Source organism: Ammodytes marinus (assembly GCF_949987685.1).
Source record: "Ammodytes marinus genome assembly, chromosome: 3".
Taxonomy (NCBI): Eukaryota; Metazoa; Chordata; class Actinopteri; order Uranoscopiformes; family Ammodytidae; genus Ammodytes; species Ammodytes marinus.
Window position 1 is genome coordinate 32,716,718 of NC_137232.1, and position 23,869 is coordinate 32,740,586.

At 38.9% G+C, this 23,869-nt stretch overlaps 1 protein-coding gene across 1 annotated transcript; it reads right to left on the bottom strand.

The window, feature by feature from the left end:
* Nucleotides 1-2,419: 2,419 nt before the first annotated feature.
* On the bottom strand, nt 2,420-20,806 carry LOC307248468 (alpha-2-macroglobulin-like; the record flags this gene model as incomplete). Its single annotated transcript, XM_080024864.1, has 35 exons — nt 2,420-2,526; nt 3,218-3,259; nt 3,425-3,530; nt 3,612-3,680; nt 3,765-3,855; nt 4,081-4,205; nt 4,751-4,963; nt 5,099-5,286; nt 5,657-5,819; nt 6,365-6,439; nt 6,629-6,785; nt 7,127-7,202; nt 8,146-8,322; nt 8,811-8,894; nt 9,110-9,161; nt 9,259-9,380; nt 9,546-9,672; nt 10,277-10,502; nt 10,733-10,853; nt 11,375-11,465; nt 11,558-11,707; nt 11,990-12,139; nt 13,027-13,172; nt 13,311-13,374; nt 14,045-14,272; nt 14,480-14,647; nt 14,745-14,854; nt 14,967-15,084; nt 15,600-15,741; nt 15,997-16,172; nt 17,142-17,162; nt 18,685-18,737; nt 19,825-19,981; nt 20,419-20,599; nt 20,721-20,806. The coding sequence occupies 35 exons, from the start codon at nt 20,804-20,806 to the stop codon at nt 2,522-2,524; spliced, it is 4,260 nt and encodes a 1,419-aa protein (XP_079880990.1). The 3' UTR covers nt 2,420-2,521.
* Between the last annotated feature and the right edge of the window lie 3,063 nt (nt 20,807-23,869).

Genomic DNA, 23,869 nt, shown 5'->3' on the forward strand with positions numbered 1-23,869 from the left:
GTGGAGAGAGAATTTAAACCGGTTTGTAGAATCAGGAAAATTACAGAGTAACTAATGTAGAAGAACTACAAAAGATACCCAACCTGTTTTTTCATCGTGTCCAAATACGTTTCACAATGACACCCAGACACAAGTAGCAGGTAGGCCTACATGTGTTTTCCGTGAGCAGGAACGACTCAGGAAATATAATCCAGCCGAAACTGTTTAATATCAAAACCCAATCTTGTCACCATTTGGCACACAAAGGGTTTATAGGATGGATTATGTTTGAAACAGTTACACTCCGCTGTGCTCAATCTGAAACATTTTGAACATTTCTGCTTTTCTACTGCTTTTTAAATGGCCGTAAGCGGAGCCGCGGCTCTGTGTAAACACCCAACTTTGAATAGATGTTGACATAAAAATCTAAAAATGAAGTTTAGCTTAGTTAGGTTCTTGGCTTCCAAAGACCATGGGCCCCCCAAGTGGCTGGGCCCTAGAAAGCCTTCCCACTTTCTACGACACGCCCACACTCACACACATATAACCCGTTTTTTTATCTCATCCCGTAAAGCATTCATTAAAAAGTTCTAGGTTGAGTATTGTGTCGTATTAATCTGACTACAATTAAATGCCTTTTCAAAAGCTTTTCATACCAACTGTTTGATATATTTCATTTAAATATGAACATGACATTTTTCTCCACTCAGTAAACCATACTACATTACTCAATAAACTGGCCAACTACAACATTTCTAACTCAACACAGAACTGTATTAAATCATACCTAGCTAGCCGACAACAATGTGTTCGGATAAATAAACAATTATCACCTCTGAAAAACTACACATGGGAGTGCCACAAGGCTCGATTTTAGGACCGCTGCTCTTCAGTATATATATAAATGACCTTCCATCCGTTTGTAATGATGTTGAATTTATGATGTATGCTGATGACACTGTGTTGTACACCCATGGGAAAAATGCCTCAGAAGTTGCTTTTAAATTGACTAAGGAAATGGAAAATGTTGCTAAATGGCTTACTGACTCAAATCTTACACTTAATGTTGGGAAGACTGTTACAATGTACTTTTCAAATAGGTGTAAATGTAAAGATTGTCCTGACATTTATGTTATTGGACAAAAAATGTGGAAGAATTTAAGTACTTAGGCGTCGCTCTTGATCCAACACTAAATTTCAAAAAGCATATAAAAAGGTTGAGTAACACAATCAAATTTAATCTGGCAAACTATCGATTCATAAGAAACTCTCTTACAGTTGAGGCATCAAACACCTATCTGAATGCTACGATTCTTTTCCATTTTTCCTACTGTATGACAAGTTGGTCTCAAGCAGGTTAAACAACCTTGAGACCACTTGAATCATTATTCAGCACGGGCAACCAGCTCAACAACTAGGGGAGAATGCAGAATCCCACAATGCAAAACCACATTTGGAAAGTCGTCCTTCTCCTCTGTAGGCATCAAACAATGGAACAGTCTCCCAACATATCTAATTACCGATACATTTCATTCTTTCACCCGTCTGACTAAGGCTTGGCTGCTTGTGCAACAGACCTGTACTCATATAGAATTTTGTGCAACTATAGGATAGGGGTATGTTTTTTTATAAAATATGTAAGGTAGTGTTTGTGAACTTTTTTTAAATCCTATGTATTTATATCATATCTTGTTATCATTTTAATGTTTAACCCCATGTCTAGATATTGTGTCTTTAGTATTTAGTATATTTCTTTCCTGCCCAGGTGGAAAATAGCAGTTTGCTAAAACCTGGTACAATGCATCTCTCCTTGTTTTAAACAAGGTTAATGTTTTTTTGTTGTACACTGTCCCTGTTCAAATAAAGTTACATTACATTACAAATAGGTAAACCTCTGTGGACTGATAAAGTAATCAAACACTGCTCAAGGGTTGCAACACAGTAGAACATGTGCTGACGATGTAAAATGTGATTTTTTTTGGAATATTTAGTTATATAGGATTGTTTGCAACTCCTTTTTATTTTACCTTTATGCAAATAATGGACCTGTAAAATGATGCTCGTTTTTTTAACACCTTAAATACCAGAGATGTCAGGACCTGATAAGCTCCTTGTTTTCTGGTCCTTTCATGTTTCCCTGTATTTCCTGTTTGCCCTGTCCCGTTTAATTCCACATACATGATTTCATAATCATGGTCTCCCCTGTTTTAGAATATTTAAAAAAAAGGAGTCTTCTAAAAAACCTATTTTCAATTACCACATCAAACAGACCTGCACAATGTCCAGTCTGTGGATGTAATAAAATGAAAGAAGAGACAGAATTCAATACGAGACAGCGGTTCAGTAAGATCGTTCTTTATTTGTCCATTCTGCATGAATATCACACATGCAGTAGTTAGACAGCTGTACTGGACTGTGGCAGGATAACCAACAAACATCATAGACAGAGTTAAACACATAAGATGCATCAAATGTATCTCTCATAAAAACACGTCTACTCAGAGATGATCCAGAATCAGCGACGACCTACACACTTCATTTTTCAAGCTGCAAAAGAAAGAACAGAAAATAAGAAATAAGTTGTGGCACAGCCTAACAGTCTACATTATTTTGGTTCAAACACCTTAAATACCAGAGCTGTCAGGACCTGATAAGCCCCTTGTTTTCTGGTATTTCTGACCTTTTCATGTTTCCCTGTATTTCCAGTTTGCCTTGTCCCGTCTCAGTTCAGTATTTTATTTGTTCCGATAAAAGGGGAGAAGGAACAGGCCTCTTGTGTTTTATGAATATAAGCTGTGGGAGTCTAACAGCTGATTTGGCATAGTAAATACAATGGCTGTATTACGCTTGGAAAAGTGCAAAAATAACAGCTGCACATTTAAGCAGTGAAACTGTCTTTAATGCATCTTACAATTGAATGGATATTTACTTTTTTAGGTAAGCATGGTGAAAAAACGTAGCTGACCCTCTAGGCAACAGCACAATGCTGGATTCTGCTACTGTGACATCTCCCTGAAACTCCTTATAGTGACTGCACTGACTGCCATCTCCATAAGCTAACAGACTAAATATGCATAAGTACCTCATACCAGCCCACTTCATAAATACTGGACAACCCCTTTAAAGTTTTGAGATTGGCACATTTAAAATGATGTATTAATTCTTCGTCTCTTGAATTATTGGTTGTTTTGCATAATAGCATTACTTGCATAAAGGTGGCAGTAATACTGTGTGTTACCTGCAGCACAAGGGTAGATGTATTCCGTCTCATCCTGGTCACCTGAGAGGGAAACAAAGAAGTAGAGAATTGAATGGAAAAAAATTAATTCATGTCTTCAACAGTCCTATTCTGTTCAACACCTATCAGATTGTTGTACAGCATTACTGAGGAGCAGAGTTTGGTCTCCGTATATCAGGTTAAGAGAAGACTGAGATTCTTATTTACTTGGCAGGTAGTAGTCGTAGATCTTGACCACAGCAGGCTTCAGGTTCTCCACTGGGACTACTTGTATGAGGTCTAACGAGTGGTTGATGGCTAGGTCTTTTAATAACTGTTGGAGGAAAAACACACAACACAATCAGTAACATGGGAAGAGCATGATCTATTGTTCTCTACTGTGAAGTCTTCTCACCTCCTCTATGTAGACCAGGACACGATCTTCCTTTTCTTCAACGCGATTCACCATCCAGGCACGTTTGAGCTGTGAGGAGACAAGATTCAGCTGAGTTATCATGACATCAACGCCGAAACCACACACCATATTAAAGTTACCGTCATAACTCACATTCTCCAAAGACTCTGGGTCTGGGACAAATCCAGAGAGCATTTTGATATCCAGGATCACCATGTTTGTGCTGTTCTCCATTCCGTTATATCTGTAAAACAGAGACACTTTAAATCTGGTGATTTGGACAGCCCCCCAATGCAAAGATCGCTTATGCTTGAACCTAGAATAAACTAGCAAGCGGTAAACATTTCCTACATGTCCATCCACCATTAGGTACTTATTTCAAATCAGGCAGGTGCAGAGGATTATTGGTCAAAGATTACAGTATTCCGTACTCTTTGCTGTGTCTTGGGTCTGGCTGTCAATTACTTACAGGGACTTTAGCTTCAGAGTGAGTTTGGGTCGGTGAGATTTGTCGGTGCAGTTAGCTTCCGGTGTGACGACCACACTGAGAGTGGTGACCTCAGTAGGAGTGGGGACGTTGTAGACAACAGAAATCTGGGACACAAGTTCACAAGGAAGAGTCAATATTTATCAAAAGCAAACAAAGAAGTGTTTAAGTGATCGCACTTTAGAACACACTGTATGGCTAAATTTTTATGCTGATGACGTTACGTTCTTTGTATCTAACCCTTATTTAAACTACTGTCTGGACTTTATCTTCATACAAAATTAAGAAATGCAACAAGGTATTTATTCCAGCACACTTAATTATTTGTCCCAATCGTTTTTCTTAATGAACTTCATGAAGTTTAACCATACTCCTTTCCATATTTCACGAATATTAGTAGTTGTAGTACTGGTTGGCACCAGTCTTCTTTTATATATATTAGTATAAATCAAAGGTCCAAAATGTACATTAAGATGGTTATTTGATTAACCTTTAATGGCCATTATGTCAACATTAGTTTTTTCAATACTCTGAACAAAATCTCAACTTCTAAAGCATTGTCATCAAGATTGGGGCATAGTTATATTAGCGTGATGTTGTGATGGTGTATGTTCATCAAGGGCAAACAAGAGGAGCTGCGTGGGCCACTGACCTGCACTGAAGCACACACAGTGCCCTTCACCTCCAGGCTGTGCTTTCCTGTGGGCTCCTTCAGCACCTCCTCCTGGTAGAGCAGTTTGTTGTTCTGGTTCACATCAAATGTCAGCCGACCACTGGGAGACTGGACCGTCACAGTGCTGGAACCCCCTGGACTGAACACCAGAGTGGAGTAGAGAGCCAGAGCCTGAAGAGCCACCACTGTGTCCTACAACACACAAGATAGCAACTGCATCAAAAACATTCATGTCATGATCTGTCCGTTTCTTGTCTTGTTTTAATAGAACATAAAAAAAATACGTTGTTTTTATGTAGAACACTGTATGGATAGTTTGGGCCCTACCTGTGTGGAGGAGAAGCCTCCATAGTAGTTCTGCCGTCTGGACAGCCATCTGACAATGCCGCTGGCGTAGCCCAGGTCTTCAGTAGTAGGAGAGGCACTGAGTTTGGCCAGCAGCACATAGGAACTGATCTCCACAGACAGGGAGGCTGACGTTTCTGTTGCCGTCTGAGACCAGTGGAGGAAACTTCCTAAAAGCAGACACACAGGGACAAGGAAAGGTACAAATATAGTTTTCAACAGTAACAGGGAGGAAGAAGGGCTTTGACCAGGTGTTTTTTTTAATGTGTGGGTATATACCTATACTGTACATATAAGTAGCAATTTTTAAAGCATGTGTTAAGATACAAAATATGAAGCCAATCTGATGATAATTAATTACCAAGTAGTGAAGAGGTAGAATTCATTAAGCTTATGCTTTTTCCTATTCCTCCATGTTAAGTTAGTATTGTTATTTTTTTTTGTATTGTTTTTAAATGTTCAAAATAAAGCCTTCATTCATAAGCTAGCTACCCTCCCATCAATGAATCCAGAATGAGTTCCTTCAGGAGGATGACTCACCTTGGTTTATTGCGACTGTGTCTAGGTGCTTCAGAAGGTGAGCACGGGTCTCCATGTCTCCTGCCAGGGTGAAGACGTACGCCAGCAGAGCTGCAGTGTAGGTGTTGCTGAGAACACTGGTTGACTCCTTCAGGCAAGACAGGCTCTTCTTCACCACGGGATCCTAGAAGAGATTCTATATTATGATATATCGGAAACAGACTAGGAATCTATTTACACTACATACCTATAACCTGAATGATAAAGAGGTAGGAAAGAGATTCAAAGCACATATTATGATCGATAATCACAGGATTCAACTGACCAACAACCTTTTTCTATATTTGGTTGTATTCAAATTCATTCACTACAACTACCAGATTCAAACAGAGAACAAACTGTTTGCATTAGCATTTTACACATACATGTTAACAGGACCTGTGGTGTATGCTACTGATATTTACATTACGCTACAGTATTTTATTTTCAAATTCTTCTTTATATATTTTATACAACCAGGGAGACATTAAAAAAGAAACAATAAATACATGCAACTAAGATGTTAAGTTGTGCAGACTGGGAAAAAACAACAAAAAAAGTGTTTTCCTCCCCCCCTCCTTATTGTCTTTGTAAAAGTAATTTATTTGTATATATTTTGTAGATGACTTTCTTTCCAACTAACAGTTTAGTTTTGAACCATCATGAGAAATGTAAAAGGAGCCTGCTCACGGCTACTGACGGATTCCTCTCCAAGAAGGCAGCAGTGATGTAGGCACTGAGAGTCACATCATCAGACACACCGCCCTGTACAGAGGAAGCACCAAACAGACATTACCATTACTGTGACTCAACAAACGCCCAGGCTGCCATTGTGCAATCCCTTGTACATGTCACCATGAATGGGTTGGCTGCTGATGTTGAATTTAACTAATGCTGTAACTGATGTCACTTGGTGAAAAGGATGATCTGATCTATCTGACATTGGATGCTCACCTTCATTCTGTTGTTAAAGAGTTTTCCTGATTGTTGGAAACAGCCATTTGGTTTTTGTTTGCTTTCCAGCCATTCCTTACTGTTTTCAATAGTCGATGGGTCAATGAAGATGAAAGACTGTGCCCTGGCAAAGGATCTCAGCACAAATGCCGTAAGCCTAAGGATATTGGCAAAACAAAGTTAGACATTATCTTACAAAATAAGAAAACAGGATGCGCTTGTAACGTCTGATTTAATATCCTAATAAGCTAAGCTAATTGACGCATTAAGAAGATATACCGGTAACTTATAAAAGTGCCCTTCTTATCACAGCAATTTAGTGTTACTACTGTGAATTGTATAACTTGCAACATTTTTCAAGTCACATCACCTTCCCTCTGTAGATGAAGTATAAAGGCTTTTTCTCTTTAGATAAACTTTATGTCATGGTTTGACATTGTTAGTGTTGCACGTCATGTAGGGTTCGTATAATTGTTCTTTGATCAGTAATGTTCTCACCAAGTGTTCTCCGTCCCGCTTCCAAACGTACTGTAACCATGGCTGTCATGTTTGTAGTTCAGCTGTCTCTGGTAGCCTGTACAACAATAGAAACAAGATCATTAGTGCATTAATACACATTATCGGACTTTATAAAAGGTCAATAAGGTTAATCTGTGGATGACGGCTCTGTTACCCCCATTACCCAGAAGTAGAGAAAAACAACATTTTGTAATGCCTTTTTTAAGGCAAGACACTGTAGGCGAATAGGGTAAAAATGTTTAACTTATAGATATAATGAAACTTTGCCACTTGGTTACTTAAAACGACTGTTTTGTGTATAACATTTTTTTCATTAAGTTTTGAATAAATATTCAATGTTAGCTATATCTAACAAATAATGTGTACATTTACTTCTCCTTAAAAACTAAAAATGTCAATGTTGGATAAAGTCAGAGTTAAACATTTGATTTCATTTTATAACAAGTAAGTGTCCAAAGTTTTCACATAACAAATTTTGAATAAGCCTTTTTTCATTTTATAAATCAAAAAATACAGACAGGACTGAAAAACTGCATTTTCTGCATGTTTTAAGAACAAAATGTATCATAGATCAGACTATTAACATATGAACAACTCTTTCTGTAACAACCTTCAGAATAGTCCGAAGAATGCTGGAAGGTTGATTTTTTCTAATTGCTTTAGAAGACGAGATTGTTGCTGTAGTGTAGGAGAAATATACAGACAAAACCAATCATGCAAAATAGTCAGATTTGACAAAATAGTCAAATCTCAAAATTGACCAGTGCCCGTTTTGCATGCACTGTCTCGCCTTGAACAGTTGACATTATAAGGATGACAGGATACGACGAGATGGGGTTAAGATGTGGATGCTGCAGTCTGAGCGATTTATGAACCACATGTCTTCTTCAAGCTTATATTTAATGCACCAAACTGGTACAGGATGGTAGATTTAGCTTATTTAAAAAGGTCTCAGAAGTTGTTTTTGTAAATGTAATACAAAGTGAACTGGTACTCACCACTTTTAAGGAAGTTGGTAGCCTTTTCCTTGATGGCTGGGGTTAGCTGCTGTGTGTTTTGCAGGTACTCGAGGATGTAGATGTTGGGGGCAAGGAGCGCCATGTTCTGCTCACCACAGCCATACGGCATCTTCAACAGCCCATCCAGGTTCTTCAGGGCTCGGCCCAGAATGTCACCTGCACAACAACACTGATTCACTACACTGCAAACATTTACAACTGTTCCAGTAAGGAACCTGAAATTCACAGATAATCAAATGAATGTTTAGCCTGGAAATCCAGAACGGACGGGGCTTAATACGTCACCTTGTTCATTGCTCTGATTGGTTGTAGTGCTATCCAATTGTGAGCGGAGGTATTTGAAATGCATGCGTAGGTGCTGCCCCTTGAGTTGGGAAGGTCTATTGATCGTGGCCAGATCCTATATCATTCTAGATATGGGTCTGGATTTCCAGGCTAATGCATGTTTACACTGCCTTAAAACTTGTAGTTATCTTTAATTTAAATTCTAATGTCATATATTTAATTGCAATGTACAAATCTGCAATACATTTTTCGAAAGTACCCCAGCAGTTTTCAATAAATACACCATTCATATTGGAAGCCATTTTTATGGTAATTCCCTTGATAATAAAGCCAAGTCAAAAATGAATTCATCATTTTACCCAGGACTGATAGTGAAGCCCGGGCAGATCCGACAATCATGTTTTTAGGCAGCTCTATGTCGATTGCATCCGTCATAGCATTCCCTGTGTACAGATGAAGAACAAACATGTTACAGAGAGAAACCTCAAGGAAAGATCAGTAATAAAACAATGGATGTCATTTAGATTGAATGGATGATTTGTGGATCATGAATTAAAACAGGTCAGCCTGAAAATACGATAGGAAATGAACAAGAAAAGCTTCCTGGGGCATGATCATTTCTATAATAATAATTGTCATAATCATAAACCATACTAACCCTTTGGACAGAGCAGCCAGTTGTAGGTCTTTGTCATCTCAGTTCCTTCAGCCTGGGAGGTAAAGCAATAATGTGAGTTCTAGAGTTTCCATCTTGTTTAATGCAACCGATAAACTTTGAGTTTGTCGTAGCGTTTTTAAGATACCAACCTTTACTATGAGAGAGCGTGTGACCACATCAATACGACCTCTCTCTGGCACGCTCACAGTCTCATTGTCACATGAAGTGTGGGACGCAACAGCCTCAGCAGTCACAGAAACATTCACAACCCCTAAAAAAGGTCAACAAGCATAGTGTTAAAACTTAATTAAAAATATCTACCGATCCTGTGAATTCCCACCCGATCAAACTGTTATTTGAGATTTTAAGAAAGCTGTCCTCGACCTTGTCACCCTTTAACATTATATATCAGTTTAGATAACAGTTTGAGCCTCACCTAAGGCTGAGGGGGCCATGGTCCAGCTGAGAGTCTTGCGCTCACTGCCACACAAACAGGACGTGTACTCGTTACCAGAGATGGGGGTCAGAGTGTAATCTTCAGAAGGGGCTGGAGTCACAGTGACCTGTTATAGAGAGACAACAAAAGATGTTACCGTTTAATTGGCAAATGCAAACTCGGCCCAATATAGCAGTATTTAGCTTTTGAAGGCGTTACAAGAACCATGGCCTGCAAGGGAGATGGTTAAAGTTAAACAGGTGTAAAATATCTGGTTTTGTTCAATTACATGTTTCTTGTTGGTTAAGTCATTACCAATAACATTGTCTTCAGTATTTCAGGACAGCTCATAACCCAACAGGTTTAGTTTTGTTGAACATCTATAAGTTTGAATTCATCCCGGTCAGAAATATATAAAAGGAGAACGTCTGCATATGGACAATCTTTGAGTATATCAGGTGTGTTCATCCTTTCAGTCTTGTTGTCCATTCTCAAAGATGTGGCCCAGGTTAATTATAAAGCAATTCTTCAATGAGACTTAGAAGGCCACCTTGTCTGGTGAATAAATAAATAGTAAAGTACAGGATGGATATAGGGTGCCGATACTATAGCCATGGATTGTAATAACCTTGGTTAACTTTTCACTTTGTATCATTTGTATCAGGTCAAAAATTCAATTTTCCCAAGCTTGTTAGCATAAGCATTTTGAGCATGTAAAAAGCTTTCATCACCATGATACAGCTGGACAGGTAGTTGAAGACGGTTGCCTTCAGTTCAAAGTGCTCCCCCCGGATGATGGAGTAGGGCAGGCTGAGCTTGAGAAAGAATGGCTGGAAGACTTTGATCTCTTTACGAGGAGCCAAGCCAAAACCCAGCGGAGACAGACAGAAAGCCTCTGTCTCCCAGGTGGTGATGGTGTCTGGGACTGTGAGGGACAAATCCTTGGTTCCAGAACCTCTGAATCAGCAAATACACAAACATCACATTAACCCCCAAAAATCTTTTTTCGCATTACATAATCGTCATGAAACAAATGCAAATCTAAAATAAAAATAAGTAATAAGTTGTTCTAAGTTTAGCCATCAGGTTAAAATAAGTTTTAAAAAAATCCACAAAACACTGAATTACACTCGAACACATTTTCCCCTATTTCATGACCATGAAATCCAATGCTGGCAAAAGCTCACCCTACTTCCACCAGGTCCCATATCCAAGTCTCAGGGAAGAAAGCGCGAACTGTCTCTATCGGTGGATTAGCAACAGGTGGTCCTGGAGCAGACAATGGCTGTGCAAAGGCCCTTGTCAACTCTGTAAAGAAATCATAGGTCAATAAATAATTATATTCCATCAACGTTGAGGGTGGCAGTGACACAGAACAGATACATAAAGAGAGATTATCATTTTCATAATCATGATTTTTTTAGTTGCTTATATTAATTCCCAGGTATTCAATTTTTACACAGAGAGTTATTCCTTTTATATCTAAATTTTGTCCGACTGCTATTGGACTTGACTTACAATCGCTTTTAGCCATAAACTGAATTCATAATCAAACCCAAATGTATCCATTTTTTCAAACGACCAGCTTAGGTCAAATGCCATCTCTGCGTCCAATGTTATCTATAGAAAGTTTTAATTTTGCTTTGCTCAGAATCTATTAAATCAATTGTTCTTGGGAATTGGGATAAATACACACTGATCAGTATCAAAAATATCAATACTTGTAGTTTTTGACCTACATGATAGTATTCCCAAAATAACTTGAGAATCAGTATTGAGCAGCGACATGGGCCTGTAACTTGACTTGAGAAAAGAAAACATATAGTCACCAAAGCGTCCCTGGTGATATTCTCTTCCTTTGTACTTGAGGCACGACGGAACTCGAATAGCCAGGTTTGTTGCCATCTTCAGCCCTACATTCTAGATAATCCAACAACATAAGGGCATCACTGAAATGTAACCTGAGGAAAATAAGACTTTATATTGTATATTAATTATTGTGAAAGAGATACCTGGAACACTGTATGAGCGTCGTCTTTGTTGCCATCACCGGGGAATGGCAAAAATGATGTTCTTCTTGGTCTCACATGCAAGCATTCTTCAGAGTCTTGAACCTCGTGTGGAATATAGGATGACTTTCTGACAGGCAACAAGTTAAATATCTAAAAAAAGAAATGTATGATCAAAAAATATTTTTTTTTTGTTGGTTTGTGAAGAGCTGACAATTAGAGAACACTCTGCCATAAAGTAAAGTAAGTTTGTGTCTGTTATAACAGTATAACTAAGTTGGTAACAATGTACAACTTGTAGAGGGAGCTAAAAAGATAAGGAAATAGTTTAGAAGATTAACCTGTAGCCTCTGGGTGATGTTAACAGAGCAAAAGATTATTTAAGGGGCATGACAATGATTTATGCATCTATTTGTGGTTCACTCTAGCATTTACCTTTTCTGCGTCCAGAGTCTTCCCTGGCTCCTTGATGAGGACACTCTGGTCGACAGCGCTCACACCACACAGGGAGTCTGGCTGGGCCTTCACCTGCAGGGTGGTTTGCTCTCCTGGGACAGCTGAGGATGGAGAAAACTCCAGAGACACCTGCACATACAGAAAACACACACTGTTCTATCTGGATTGAAGAGCAGTGGTATAAGATGACAACCAATTATCTTTTCAACTCAACACAAATATGTATTATACCCTTAAAAGGTGAAGTAAGCAATTTATTTATGTTAATATAAGTGTTAAATCGCTCTTTAGTCATACAGTAATCACGTCCATAGTGTGCACGTTTCATAAAGCCGATCTGTCAGTCACTCGCTCTGCATGAAATCAGCAAACTTTTTGGGGATCCCAAAACTGATATCCAATCAGAAGAGAGAACACTATAAACCAGCATCTGTCTCCCTGCCGGTGCATGCGCAGAGCAGGTAAGAATCCTTCCAAATGTCTGTTTTGATGGTTTATCACACTTACTTATCCGAAATGATGCTAGATAACTCACTGCTTGAAGACCACAGTGCATTAATGTGGTGACGAGGGAGGGGACTGCTAACTGCAGTAACTTACAGGAAGTTAGCTAAACTGACCATTACTGAAGCTTTAAGATCTTTTTATTGAAAGGTCACACATTTTGTCCATTTTCAGGTAAATTTCTTACAGTTTCACTGAATTTCCTCTTTCTGAAACATTTTAGATTATCTTTAAGCCCGGCCTTCCAGAAAGTTCAGTCTGCACTGATTGGCCCCGAGTCTAACTGCTGGTTTGCATCTAACTGCCAGTTATAGATATGATTATCACTGGAGGTAGTGCTTACATTAGGTTGATAATGAGGGCGTGTGGCTCTGCCCTTATGACATCATGAGAGGAGAGAAATCTGAACATGGATTTTGAAGATAGGTTTTCAGAAAGATGGAGGTTGAGAAAATAATAAAGGGTTGTTTTTGCTCATACTTTGGGAGTCACATTCTTCTTGTCATACTGACCTTGTGGCTGAAGCATTTCTCGGTGGAGAAGTCAGCAGAGTGTGCGACCACGTTGCCACTGGGGAGAACTGCGTAAGCCACAACCTGGACGTCTGGTGCCATGTCTGGAGTCACTCTCAACTTAAAGGACACCTCACCCTCATTCACTGAGACAACACCACACTTGTTATGTACAACAGTCATCATTCACATACCACCAGAATCAATCAAAATGTACTGTAGTTCCAAAAGCAATTGGCCCTGCTAACTTCATGGGTCATTTTAAGACGTCACCCTTTTCCCACCTGATTTATCTTGCACTTCAACCCGTTTAGATCCTTGCTTGACGATGGCTCCTCTGGATAAGACCTGGGGAATTTGAGATAAAATGACAACTATAACATCACAACTTATTTTCCTTGACAGCAGATAACACTGTCTGCTCTTCTGGTTTCTTTTTACGAAACGTTTGCCCTACATGTGCAATGTGTAAGACATCAATGAGTGGTTGCTTGGCCAAAAAGAAAAGATCTCAGGCCTTTCTCACCAAGCAAGTTCACCTTACTCCGGCTGTCTTTGAGGTCTTTTGAGCCTTAACTAAAACAAACATAGGTGAATAATTGGTCTCCCAAAGCTGGTTACCAGCTACCAGCTGGAACTGTTACAGGTGAAGTAAACAGCTTTCAGAGACTGCTTGTTGATATTTGAACTAATCGCGGTGCACACAGATATTTTCAGATTTTGATAAAAAGTGTTTGGATGACAAAACATTTACTCCACCTCTGGTTTCACCAAAATCTTCCAAAAGTGGACGAAGATGGGTTTGAAAACTGAGAAAGAAACTAGGCCTGATATTGGAGTCCCTGATATTCTGAGGGATTCATGTTATTTCTCTTCACTTGATTATATGCACCTTTTCAGTGGAAATTGAAAAATGAGTATATATATATATATATATACACACACACAAATAAATCTCTTTATATATGCCTATAATTCTAAAAATTGTTGAAAATTACTGAGAACTAATGACACTGACCAGATACATGACATCCACAGAGCCCTGAGCCTCTCCAACAACAGTGTATTGGATGATGATGTCCTCTTGTTTGTCACAGGGAAGGACTTCCTCTCTACTCTTGACTACCAGGGAGCTGGCAGTTTTAGTGTGCGGAGAAGAAACTTGGACCAAAGATAACATGTGATTTCCAGCCTCATGGAACTCAGTCCTATAAGGACGGTATGTCAAGGTTGGCAAGCTGCTAACCTAGATTGCAGAAGGAAAACACTGTATATGAGCTCACAGTGGATGAAATAGAAGCAACCTTGGCAAGAGTGAATTTATTCTTTGCATTAAAGGCAATATGGCCACTAGTGTCTATTGCAGCATGTTGGTCATTGGAAGCATGTTGAGAAACCATTTAAGATCTCAGCTTTTTGGCAAATAATAGCGCTTGTGCTTCTTCTTACTTACATGCAGGTTGATGTCCCCTTTCAGGTCAGCTGTGCTAATTGAAAAAGAGGCAACGCCATTGCTGTCAGTTGTGAGATTCTGTAGCCGACGTGAGGACCAAGTTTCACCCTCAAACAGGAACAACGGCATGTCAGCAATGGTCGTATCATTGTAATGAACTGCTGTAACCTGTTGGAAGCACAAAGAGAAGTCACTGAGAATGCAAAGTCCTTCAGTTTCACTGTATAGAGAAACCCACTGAAAAGTGACGACCACGTGCACTTACTTTTCCCTCCACATTTGCTCCTTCCTCGTACACTTTTGGTGTGTCGAAAAAGGAGAGCCTTCCAATCACATAAGAAATCCCTATTCTCTTTGCTTGTGCATGTGAAATACCTGTAGAAGAAGCATCCATTGTGCAATCACGTGTAAGACATATTGTTTACATTCATGTCATTGTAACTTTTTAAATAAATAACTCTCTTAAAAGATATATATTTAGACTTGCCTGTCCCCTCTTCTAGTACATCAGCCTTGATGTCCAGGGAATCTTGTAGAATCTTTTTGTCAAGCTTTTTGAAAGTGGACGACTTGATGTGAAAAGTGGCACAGCCTTTCTTGTCCGTCTAAAGAGTACAATCGCGTAAGATGAAATAAAATGAAAAAGTTAATGGAAAGCATATCAAACTTTCTTACCAAAGTGCATATAATTACATAAACAAATTACTCTTAAACAAATGAGCTTTCCAGTATTTAAACTTTAAACTGCTCATAGCAATTGTAAACCTCTTTTCGCCATTTAATACATTGTATACACATATAACTTCAGGTGTAAAATTCCTTGAAAAATGTATGTTTAAAACCAATGAAGTGAATTGTTTTCATGCAGAAAGAGGAACAAAATTGTTCGATTGCATGCAAGGGGTTAAGTAATAACTAAAGATGTCTTTGAAAGCTCCGAAACATAGCTAGTTAGCCTGATTTAAAATGGATCAGTCAAATTACTTTTTACAACTCAGATGACTCAGATTTTCTAACAAAAATGTACAGTATACATACATACTCTATGCATATTTAAAGTGTACCTCTATGTGCACATTGTTTAAACTGAGAGATGAGATTGTCGCTAAGGCAACTGTACCTGCTTTGTCTCTTTGTGGCATGGGGCAGTTATCTCCTGTATCATGACTGGACCATCCAGGTTGTCTCTCAACAAGGAGGGCTCAAGAGGTCGGCACGCCTCAATCTTAACACTGCCTGGCACAGGCTGTCCATATGTATACCTAATTGGATGCACATGGAGAAAAAAATATTGTGTTGATGTTCACCAAACTGTACCAATTTGAGATAATAATTTATTTGAGTGAAACTATTGAATGGGCTTTTGCTTACTTTGCACATATTTCAACTCTGATTTCATCCTGGTCAATGCTTATTTCATCAAATGCATCTATTTTTACCTCAAATGTAGGCAGAACTGGGGAAAGAAATGTTTGTTAGCATTCTTGCCTCATGAATACAATGAAATGTAAATGAACCGTAGCTTACCATATTTTTCCACCTTGAATGGATGATAATGTTTGTCATCACCAATCGTCACAATGACTTGGTAGGTTCCTTCACGGGCCTCAGAATTCAAGGAGTATGAAAGCTGCAGTATTTTACCATTTGACGTTTGGTTCAGCCACTGTCCAATCCTGTTGCTGTTACTATCCTGTTTAATAGGAAAAAAGGGTGAGATAGTTATACATTCATGACAATAGCAGGACACATACATTTGGTGTACATTTCTACTAAAACGTCATTTTTACATTCAATAAAGCTTGAAGCCTACACTTTGACTGCAAATGATTTGAAACTACTTTCAAGCAGATCAATGGTATGAGTGTATGTATGTCTGTTAAAAACAAGCTAAAATCAACTATAGATATTGTTACGTATGGGTTTCGTTTGTGTGGTGCCGTTGTCGTGGGTTTCTCTTGTCGTCCTTAAGGGAAGGGGTGGTGGTTGAGTTAGTGTTTTAGCAGTTCATTTAGCTTTCAATTCTGACTATCGTTAATAAATTACATTAATTATTTAAACAATTGTCTCCCATCCTTCCTTCAATCTACAAGACATTAATTGTTACTCATTGGTCCACATCGGGACGAAAAACATATTTAGGGGCTCGTCCGATATCTGCTGCACATCCTTTTTATTTTAAGTTCATGTAATTTAACAAACTGAACCACAGATCCACTTACTAACTACTAGCTAGTAAATGGAATACATATCACTGTCTTACAATGCGAGCACCTATTATGCTATTTTTCTGGTTCGAACTGGGATTGCAGTCTAGCCTCACAGCGAAAACATTCTGTTTAGCGCCTAAACACAACTCTCTTTAAGATCCCCCGTCTGCCCTCTGCCTGGAACCTAGCCAATCAGAGCAGACTTCAGTGATTGGCTAGGTTCCCTCAATGCAAACGGATAGCAACAGGTACCACCTCCTATCTTCACTGATACACTGAGAGGACTACAGTACGAGCTCAGTAGATTTGAGCAGAGAGGGGAGGGTGGGAAAGGGACAGTCCAGAGGGTGTAGCAGCATTACCATACATGAAAAATGGCACAGTGGTTTGGCCGTACACTAATACGTTGACCACACTGAGAAGAAGAAAACAGTGTGTGGATGTTTACTTACCTCAATCTCTATGATATTGTACTGAAAAAAAAGAGAGAAAGGACAAGTTGGTTTATCTTGTTCTCGTCACACAGTGTCCAGTGTTGTTCAGATATTTAGCTTTTTACTTCCGTTTTACAATCACTGTTCAGGTTTGTGTAACACAGATGATCTGTCATTATGATTAATAGTTGTGTTTCTATGTTTAGTGTGTAATATCCAGATTGCAAAGCTCCCTTGGTAACCCCTCCATCTTTTTGTAATTACAGAAGCTTAAGTGCCTTTAAGGACAATAAGCTAGGCTAGTTGCTAAAGATGGCATCATCCACCACTGCATCATGTCTTTCCACAATAACAAATGATGAGGTGAAGATGCATTTCATTATTTGATCTAAAGTACATCTTTGTCAACAGGTACATTTCCCCAGGACACCCACTGTATATAAGAATGCATTAAAGGTGAAGTAAGCGGTTTATTTATGTTAATATAAGTGTAAAATCACTCTTTATTCATATAGTGATCACTTGCATAATGTGCATGTTTCATAAAGCCGATCTCTCAGTCAGCTGCTTTGCATGTAATCGGCAATTAAACTTATTGTAGTATCCCGACATTTTTATCCAATCAGAAGAGAGAACGCTACAAACCGACACTCTTCTCACTCGTATATAGTATATACACTCCATGGTCTCACTGCCGGTGCACGCCAGAGCAACAGAAGGGTGAATGTGTATGCGCCTACAATGGCGGAGCAGGTAAAAATCCTTCCCAATGTCTGTTTTGATGGTTTTTATCATGTTTTATCACACTTATGGATCTGAGATGATGCTAGATAACTCGCTGCTTGAAGAACGCAGTGCATTAATGTGGTGACGTAGGGACGAGCGAGGGGACTGCCAACGGCAGTAACTGACAGGAAGTTAGCTAAAAGAACCATTCCGCTTACAGCACCTTTAAGCAATTGTTTTGTCTGTTTGGGGCTACTCTAGAAACATTGCGGTGCAACATGGCAGCCTCAGCGCCCCACCCCTATGTGGATATAAAAGGTTAATTATAAAGTCACAAAAGCGATTATACACCAAATAAAACATACTTACGAATATTACATTCAATTTCTACTAAGTCTGTTCAGGAAAATGATAATCAAATTTACACATTGTACATTAAATGAAAAGTTATATTTGTTTAAAAATGTTGTTTATGCAACAATATACTGCAAAATGAGAATCTACAGTTAGGAGTTACATAGATTTAACACAGCATCAGCTCAGGAAAGTTTACCTAAAGGGGCCTTGTTGTACTATTGGCCTGGAGCCGGAGCTCATTGATTAGAGATGTACAGTATATTTCAATACCTCATGCAAGCTCCACAAGCTGATTCCTGCTTGCCAGGGCACACATTAAAACATGCACCATTATCAAAAAGCCATCAAGTGACTGATTCAATGAACATTCATTGGTGACAGCTTTGGCTGGATCAAACTCAATAGAGATCTCTCAGATCAGCGAAGGACATATCCAGATGAGATCTAAAAAAAGGACAGACAGTTCAAACACACTCACCATCTGACTGGCAGGTCTCAGCTTGGTGTCCAATGAGACGACTCTGAAATGCACTGAGAGAAATGCATAGAGATTACTACATTACACTCTTACAGCTCATTTACTGCAGTGTTGAGGTATAGGTCCTTTACCTTACCTCTACTGTTGTTTGTCTTGCATCAACACTGACTCAGCTAAAGCTCTATATTTGGCGCCCCTATGATGATTATATAATAATATAGTTCCCCCTAAAGTGCCCTTTCAGTGGATTACAACGCAAAGATTCTTAATCTTACCAAGTATATTGGTCTAATTTCTAGTCAAAATATATCATGACGGACACAAACAATTAACAAGCAACATTTCAGTGAGATATAGGGCTTTCATTGAAAATGAAGATTACAATGCTGACTCACTATGACAAAAAAGGTCTTCCTTTTACTTGTATCAATTGCTCAATATGAGTATTTCTAGTTAACTTAAAGAAAGATCTCATCTTAAAATATCACTAAATAATTGTATTTTAAGTATGTGATTATCAAATCCCGAACAGTGCCACTAATGTATTACTTGAAATAAGTAAAATTAAACTTGAAATGCAACCCAGTATCACGCCAAAGTGTGTAATAGACCCGCCGGACCACAAGACACAGCGTGTTTTTTCGGGGGAGGAATAATGCTTTTAACCATTACAGGCTTATTATGATACACTTCCTTAAACTATCACATCATATTTCAAGAAAATGTGTGTGATGATGAGACCCCACTGACTCAGCCAACATAAGCGAAGACATCTCCCAAGTTTGAGGCTGGCTAACCATATTGTAAATATTTCATATTACTAATACGATACCCCGTACATGGGGGCTTTTGTGATTCTGCCTGATAAAATTGCAGGAGTTTCACATGTGCTATTGTGAAGTTTCACAAAGGCAATGATTAGTGCTGAATGACAATTTACCTCTTAACAGTACATTTATTGGATTCCACATTTTTAAATCCTAAAAATGTCCATCTATAAGATGTTATGACAATATGTTCCTACTTGCAATGAGTTTTTCACCCCACACTGCAAACACATCGGTAGTTTTTTGTCAAGAGAGAACTTGTCTATATGTTGTACCATATTATACACATCGTAGATAATGAGCTCAGGGTTACCTGTTTGTCCTGGGAGGTACATTGGTTTATCTGTTTGGACGAATGTCATTGGTTGATAGACTTTGACCATGACTTTCCTGACTTCCTTTGAGTAAAATGTGGCGCCTTGTACCTCCACCTCGAGCTTCTGCACCACGTTATTCTGCCCTAAAGGAACCTGTGACATGGATTACATTTCATAGATACAATTTAGAGTACCATTAAACCCTTACTGAAAAAACTCACAATTCAACAAGATACTAATGTCTTGACCTGATCTGTTAAAACCACAAATACAATTATATATTGTACCTAATTGTGACTTAAATTAGATTGGGTGTTTTGCTTTTCACTTATATGTCTTTACTGTTTCTGCTATGAAACTCAATTAAGGTCCAAGCTGCATTCTGCATGTCATCCCCATCTGTCTCTCCCCCTATTTCAATTATGTGCTTAAACTATCCAATAATGGTGAAAACACCCCAACATATCTTTAAAAAAATATATATACACACATAAATAAAAAATACTACATGAAAAAAAGCTATACAACCTAAGGAAAGTTGTACTTTTATGAACACATTCTTAGAACATTTAAATGAATCAAAAGCTGACCTGGAACTTAACACAGGTATGAAACTCTGTGTTGGATGTCTTCTTGAGAAGGGCTGTATTCTTCTCTGGGGAGCTCAAAGTGACCGTCATGACCAGAGTCTCGTTTGGCTGCAGGAGACTCGCACAGAATTGGGCATCAGTTCCAGCTTCAAGAATGCCAGGAATGGCTACCATGTACTGCCTACAGACACGGAAACATACACAAAACATCTCTTAGGATTCTTCAGCTAAAAATAATGATCCAAGATTCCTGTGCAAAACCTAGGTACGATTATTATATTAGACAGTACAGGTAGACTTACGGTCCTGCAGCTGCTTCAGACACACACGTCCAGCTCAAGAAGACACATAGTGTGCATGTCCACATCTGAATCCCCGGGCGACCCATGACTGACTGAGATGAGCCACAGAGCCAGCAACTGTTAAATAGCCTCTGATAATACCCTCCCCCTCCTCCCCACCTAAACGCACACGCCCAGGCCTTAATTTTTTTAGAAACAATACAGAAAGCAGGTGTGAGGACACAGAAGATTTCAGCCCTGTGAGAAGGGTGACTGATTCACTCACTGCAATCAGGTGTGTGTGCACTGATTGGCTGATTGAACCCAGGTGTGCTGCAACTCTCAGCTCTTTTAAATCAAGTCTGAAGACTTTTTCTGTTTCCACTTTAACCTGTAATTTTTAAATGTTATTCATTCGCTTTTAAATGTTTTATTCATTCGCTTTTCTAATGTGTATTGTGTATTTTAATCTTGCCCCTGTAAAGCACTTTGAATGGCCTTGTGTCTGAATTGTGCTATATAAATAAACTTGCCTTGCCTTGCCTCTATTGCATTTAAGTCAGGAGATTGACTTGGCCAGTCTAAAATCTTCCATTTCTTGCCCCTGATAAACTCCTTAGTTGTTTTTGCAGTTTTTTTTTGGATCATTATCTTGCTGCATGATGGAGGATCTTCCAATCAATTTGGTTGCATATTTCTTTAAATTGGCAGACCGAATGTTTCTGTAGACTTTTAAGTTCATTTTGCTGCTGCTATCATGTGTTACTTTGTTGTCGTCAAGATGAACCTTTACCAAAGTGATGGAAAGGCTAAAATTTGGCGAAAGAAAGGATCTGCTCCCAAACATTCAAGCTCATCTGTGAAACACGGTGGAGGAAATGTCATGGCTTGGGCTTGCATGGCTTCTTCTTCTTGGATGGGCTCATTATTCTTCATTGATGATGTAACACATGATGGCAACAGCAAAATGAACTCAGAAGTTTACACAAACATTTTGTCTGCCAATTTAAAGAAATATGCAACCAAACTGATGGAAGATCCTCCATCATGCAGCAAGATAATGACCCAGGACACTGCAAAAAGAACAAAGGAGTTAATCAGGGTCAAGAAATGGAAAGTTTTAGACTGGCCAAGTCTATCTCCAGAGTTAAACCCTATAGAGCATGCATTTTTTCCGGTGAAAGCCTGGAAAAGCATCACAAAAGAAGAATGCAAAAGTTTTTGTGATGGTCACAGGCTTGATGCAAGAGAAGAATTTGCAACAAAATATTACGTTTTATTCACTTTAATTTATTTAAAGTCTATCTGTTCCAATACTTTTGCTCACCTTAAAATGTGGTGTTCCTTTACAAATAATGCTATCTTATGTGTTGTGTATCAGATCCAGATGTAAACACCTGGAAATGAAAGCTGAAATGTTGAGCTATTGTCTCACATTCATATTTTGGTGTCAAACCCAAATGTTTTCAGTCTACAGCAAAAATAAAGGAATTGGCCTCACCGTTCCAATACTTTAGTAGGGGACTGTATGTCAAAGGCTTTAGAAAGTATATTCCCCAAAGGGAAATTCTTTTTCACAAAAATGTGCGTTATGTGGAGAGAGAATTTAAACCTGTTTGTAGACTCAGGAAAATTACAGAGTAACTAATGTAGAAGAACTACAAAAGATACCCAACCTGTTTTTTCATTGGATCCAAATACTTTTCACGACACCCAGACAAAAGTAGCAGGTAGGCCTACATGTGTTTTCCGTGAGCAGGAACGACTCAGGAACTATAATCCAGACAAAACTGTTCAATATCAAAACCCAATCTTGTCACCATTTGGCACACAAAGGGTTTATAGAATGGATTATGTTTGAAACAGTCACACTCCGCTGTGCTCAATCTGAAACATGTTCAAATTTTTAAATGGCCGTAAGCGAAGCCGAGGCTCTGTGTAAACACCCAACTTTGAATAGATATTGACATAAATATCTAAAAATCTAAAAATAAAGTTTAGCTTAGTTAGGTTCTTGGCTTCCAAATACCATGGGCCCCCCAAGTGGCTGGGCCCTAGAAAGCCTTCCCACTTTCTACCCCTTATGGGCAGGCCTGCCCACACAAATGGCTGGGCCCCTGAAAACCTCCAGTCAATGGGCCCCCTTTACCCATTACTCCTATCAACAATGAGTGTGAGTGCGCTCATCCCTCAATAAACACATACATGTATTTGTAAAGAGACTAAGGCCCAATCCCAAATGACTCCCTAGGCACTCCCACTCCGTGGGCGAGTGTCACTCGCTGTGGAGTCACCCTCGCGGCTGTGGAGTGCCACTCGATCATTAAGGGGAGGGTATAACAACGGCGCGGCTTTGGCAAGCCCTCGCGTTTGTCAGAAGGAAACAGGAAGTTTGTTCAGTCTTTATTTCTCACACAAAGGGTTTATAGAATGGATTAAGTTTGAAACAGTTACACTCCGCTGTGCTCAATCTGAAACATTTTGAACATTTCTGCTTTTCTACTGCTTTTTAAATGGCCGTAAGCGGAGCCGCGGCTCTGTGTAAACACCCAACTTTGAATAGATATTGACATAAATATCTAAAAATCTAAAAATAAAGTTTAGCTTAGTTAGGTTCTTGGCTTCCAAAGACCATGGGCCCCCCAAGTGGCTGGGCCCTAGAAAGCCTTCTCACTTTCTACCCCTATGTGATGCTAGACAAAAATAATTTACTTTACTTGCCCAAACAATGGAGGATGGAGACCTCAGTTCTTCCAACAATGCTTTGTTCTCTATTTCCTCCACTTTGTTTTGTGCATCGAAGGACCCAATACAAAGATATCTTTTATTTTCTTTTTTTCTTTTGGCATGTAGAAAATGGATTTTATTAATTTTTATTTTATTTACGGTAAAGTTTTGAGTTGAAGATACTTGTACATCTCTAGAGGTATAGAAGCAGAAAAAACTTCTCCATTAAAAGTTGAACATGTCCCAAAAATAAGACGTATCATCTCACTGGTTGATGTGTTTAAATGATCAGAGGTCAGTTTGGTGGTCTGTCATTAAAACAGCAGGGTGTCCCACTGAGCTCAGAACCACTCACTGTCCCTATGGAGATTGTTAAATAATAGCTGTAGGTGGTCATGTTTGTTCTCTTGCTTTTGTCCCAGGGGATCCTTCATCCATTTTTA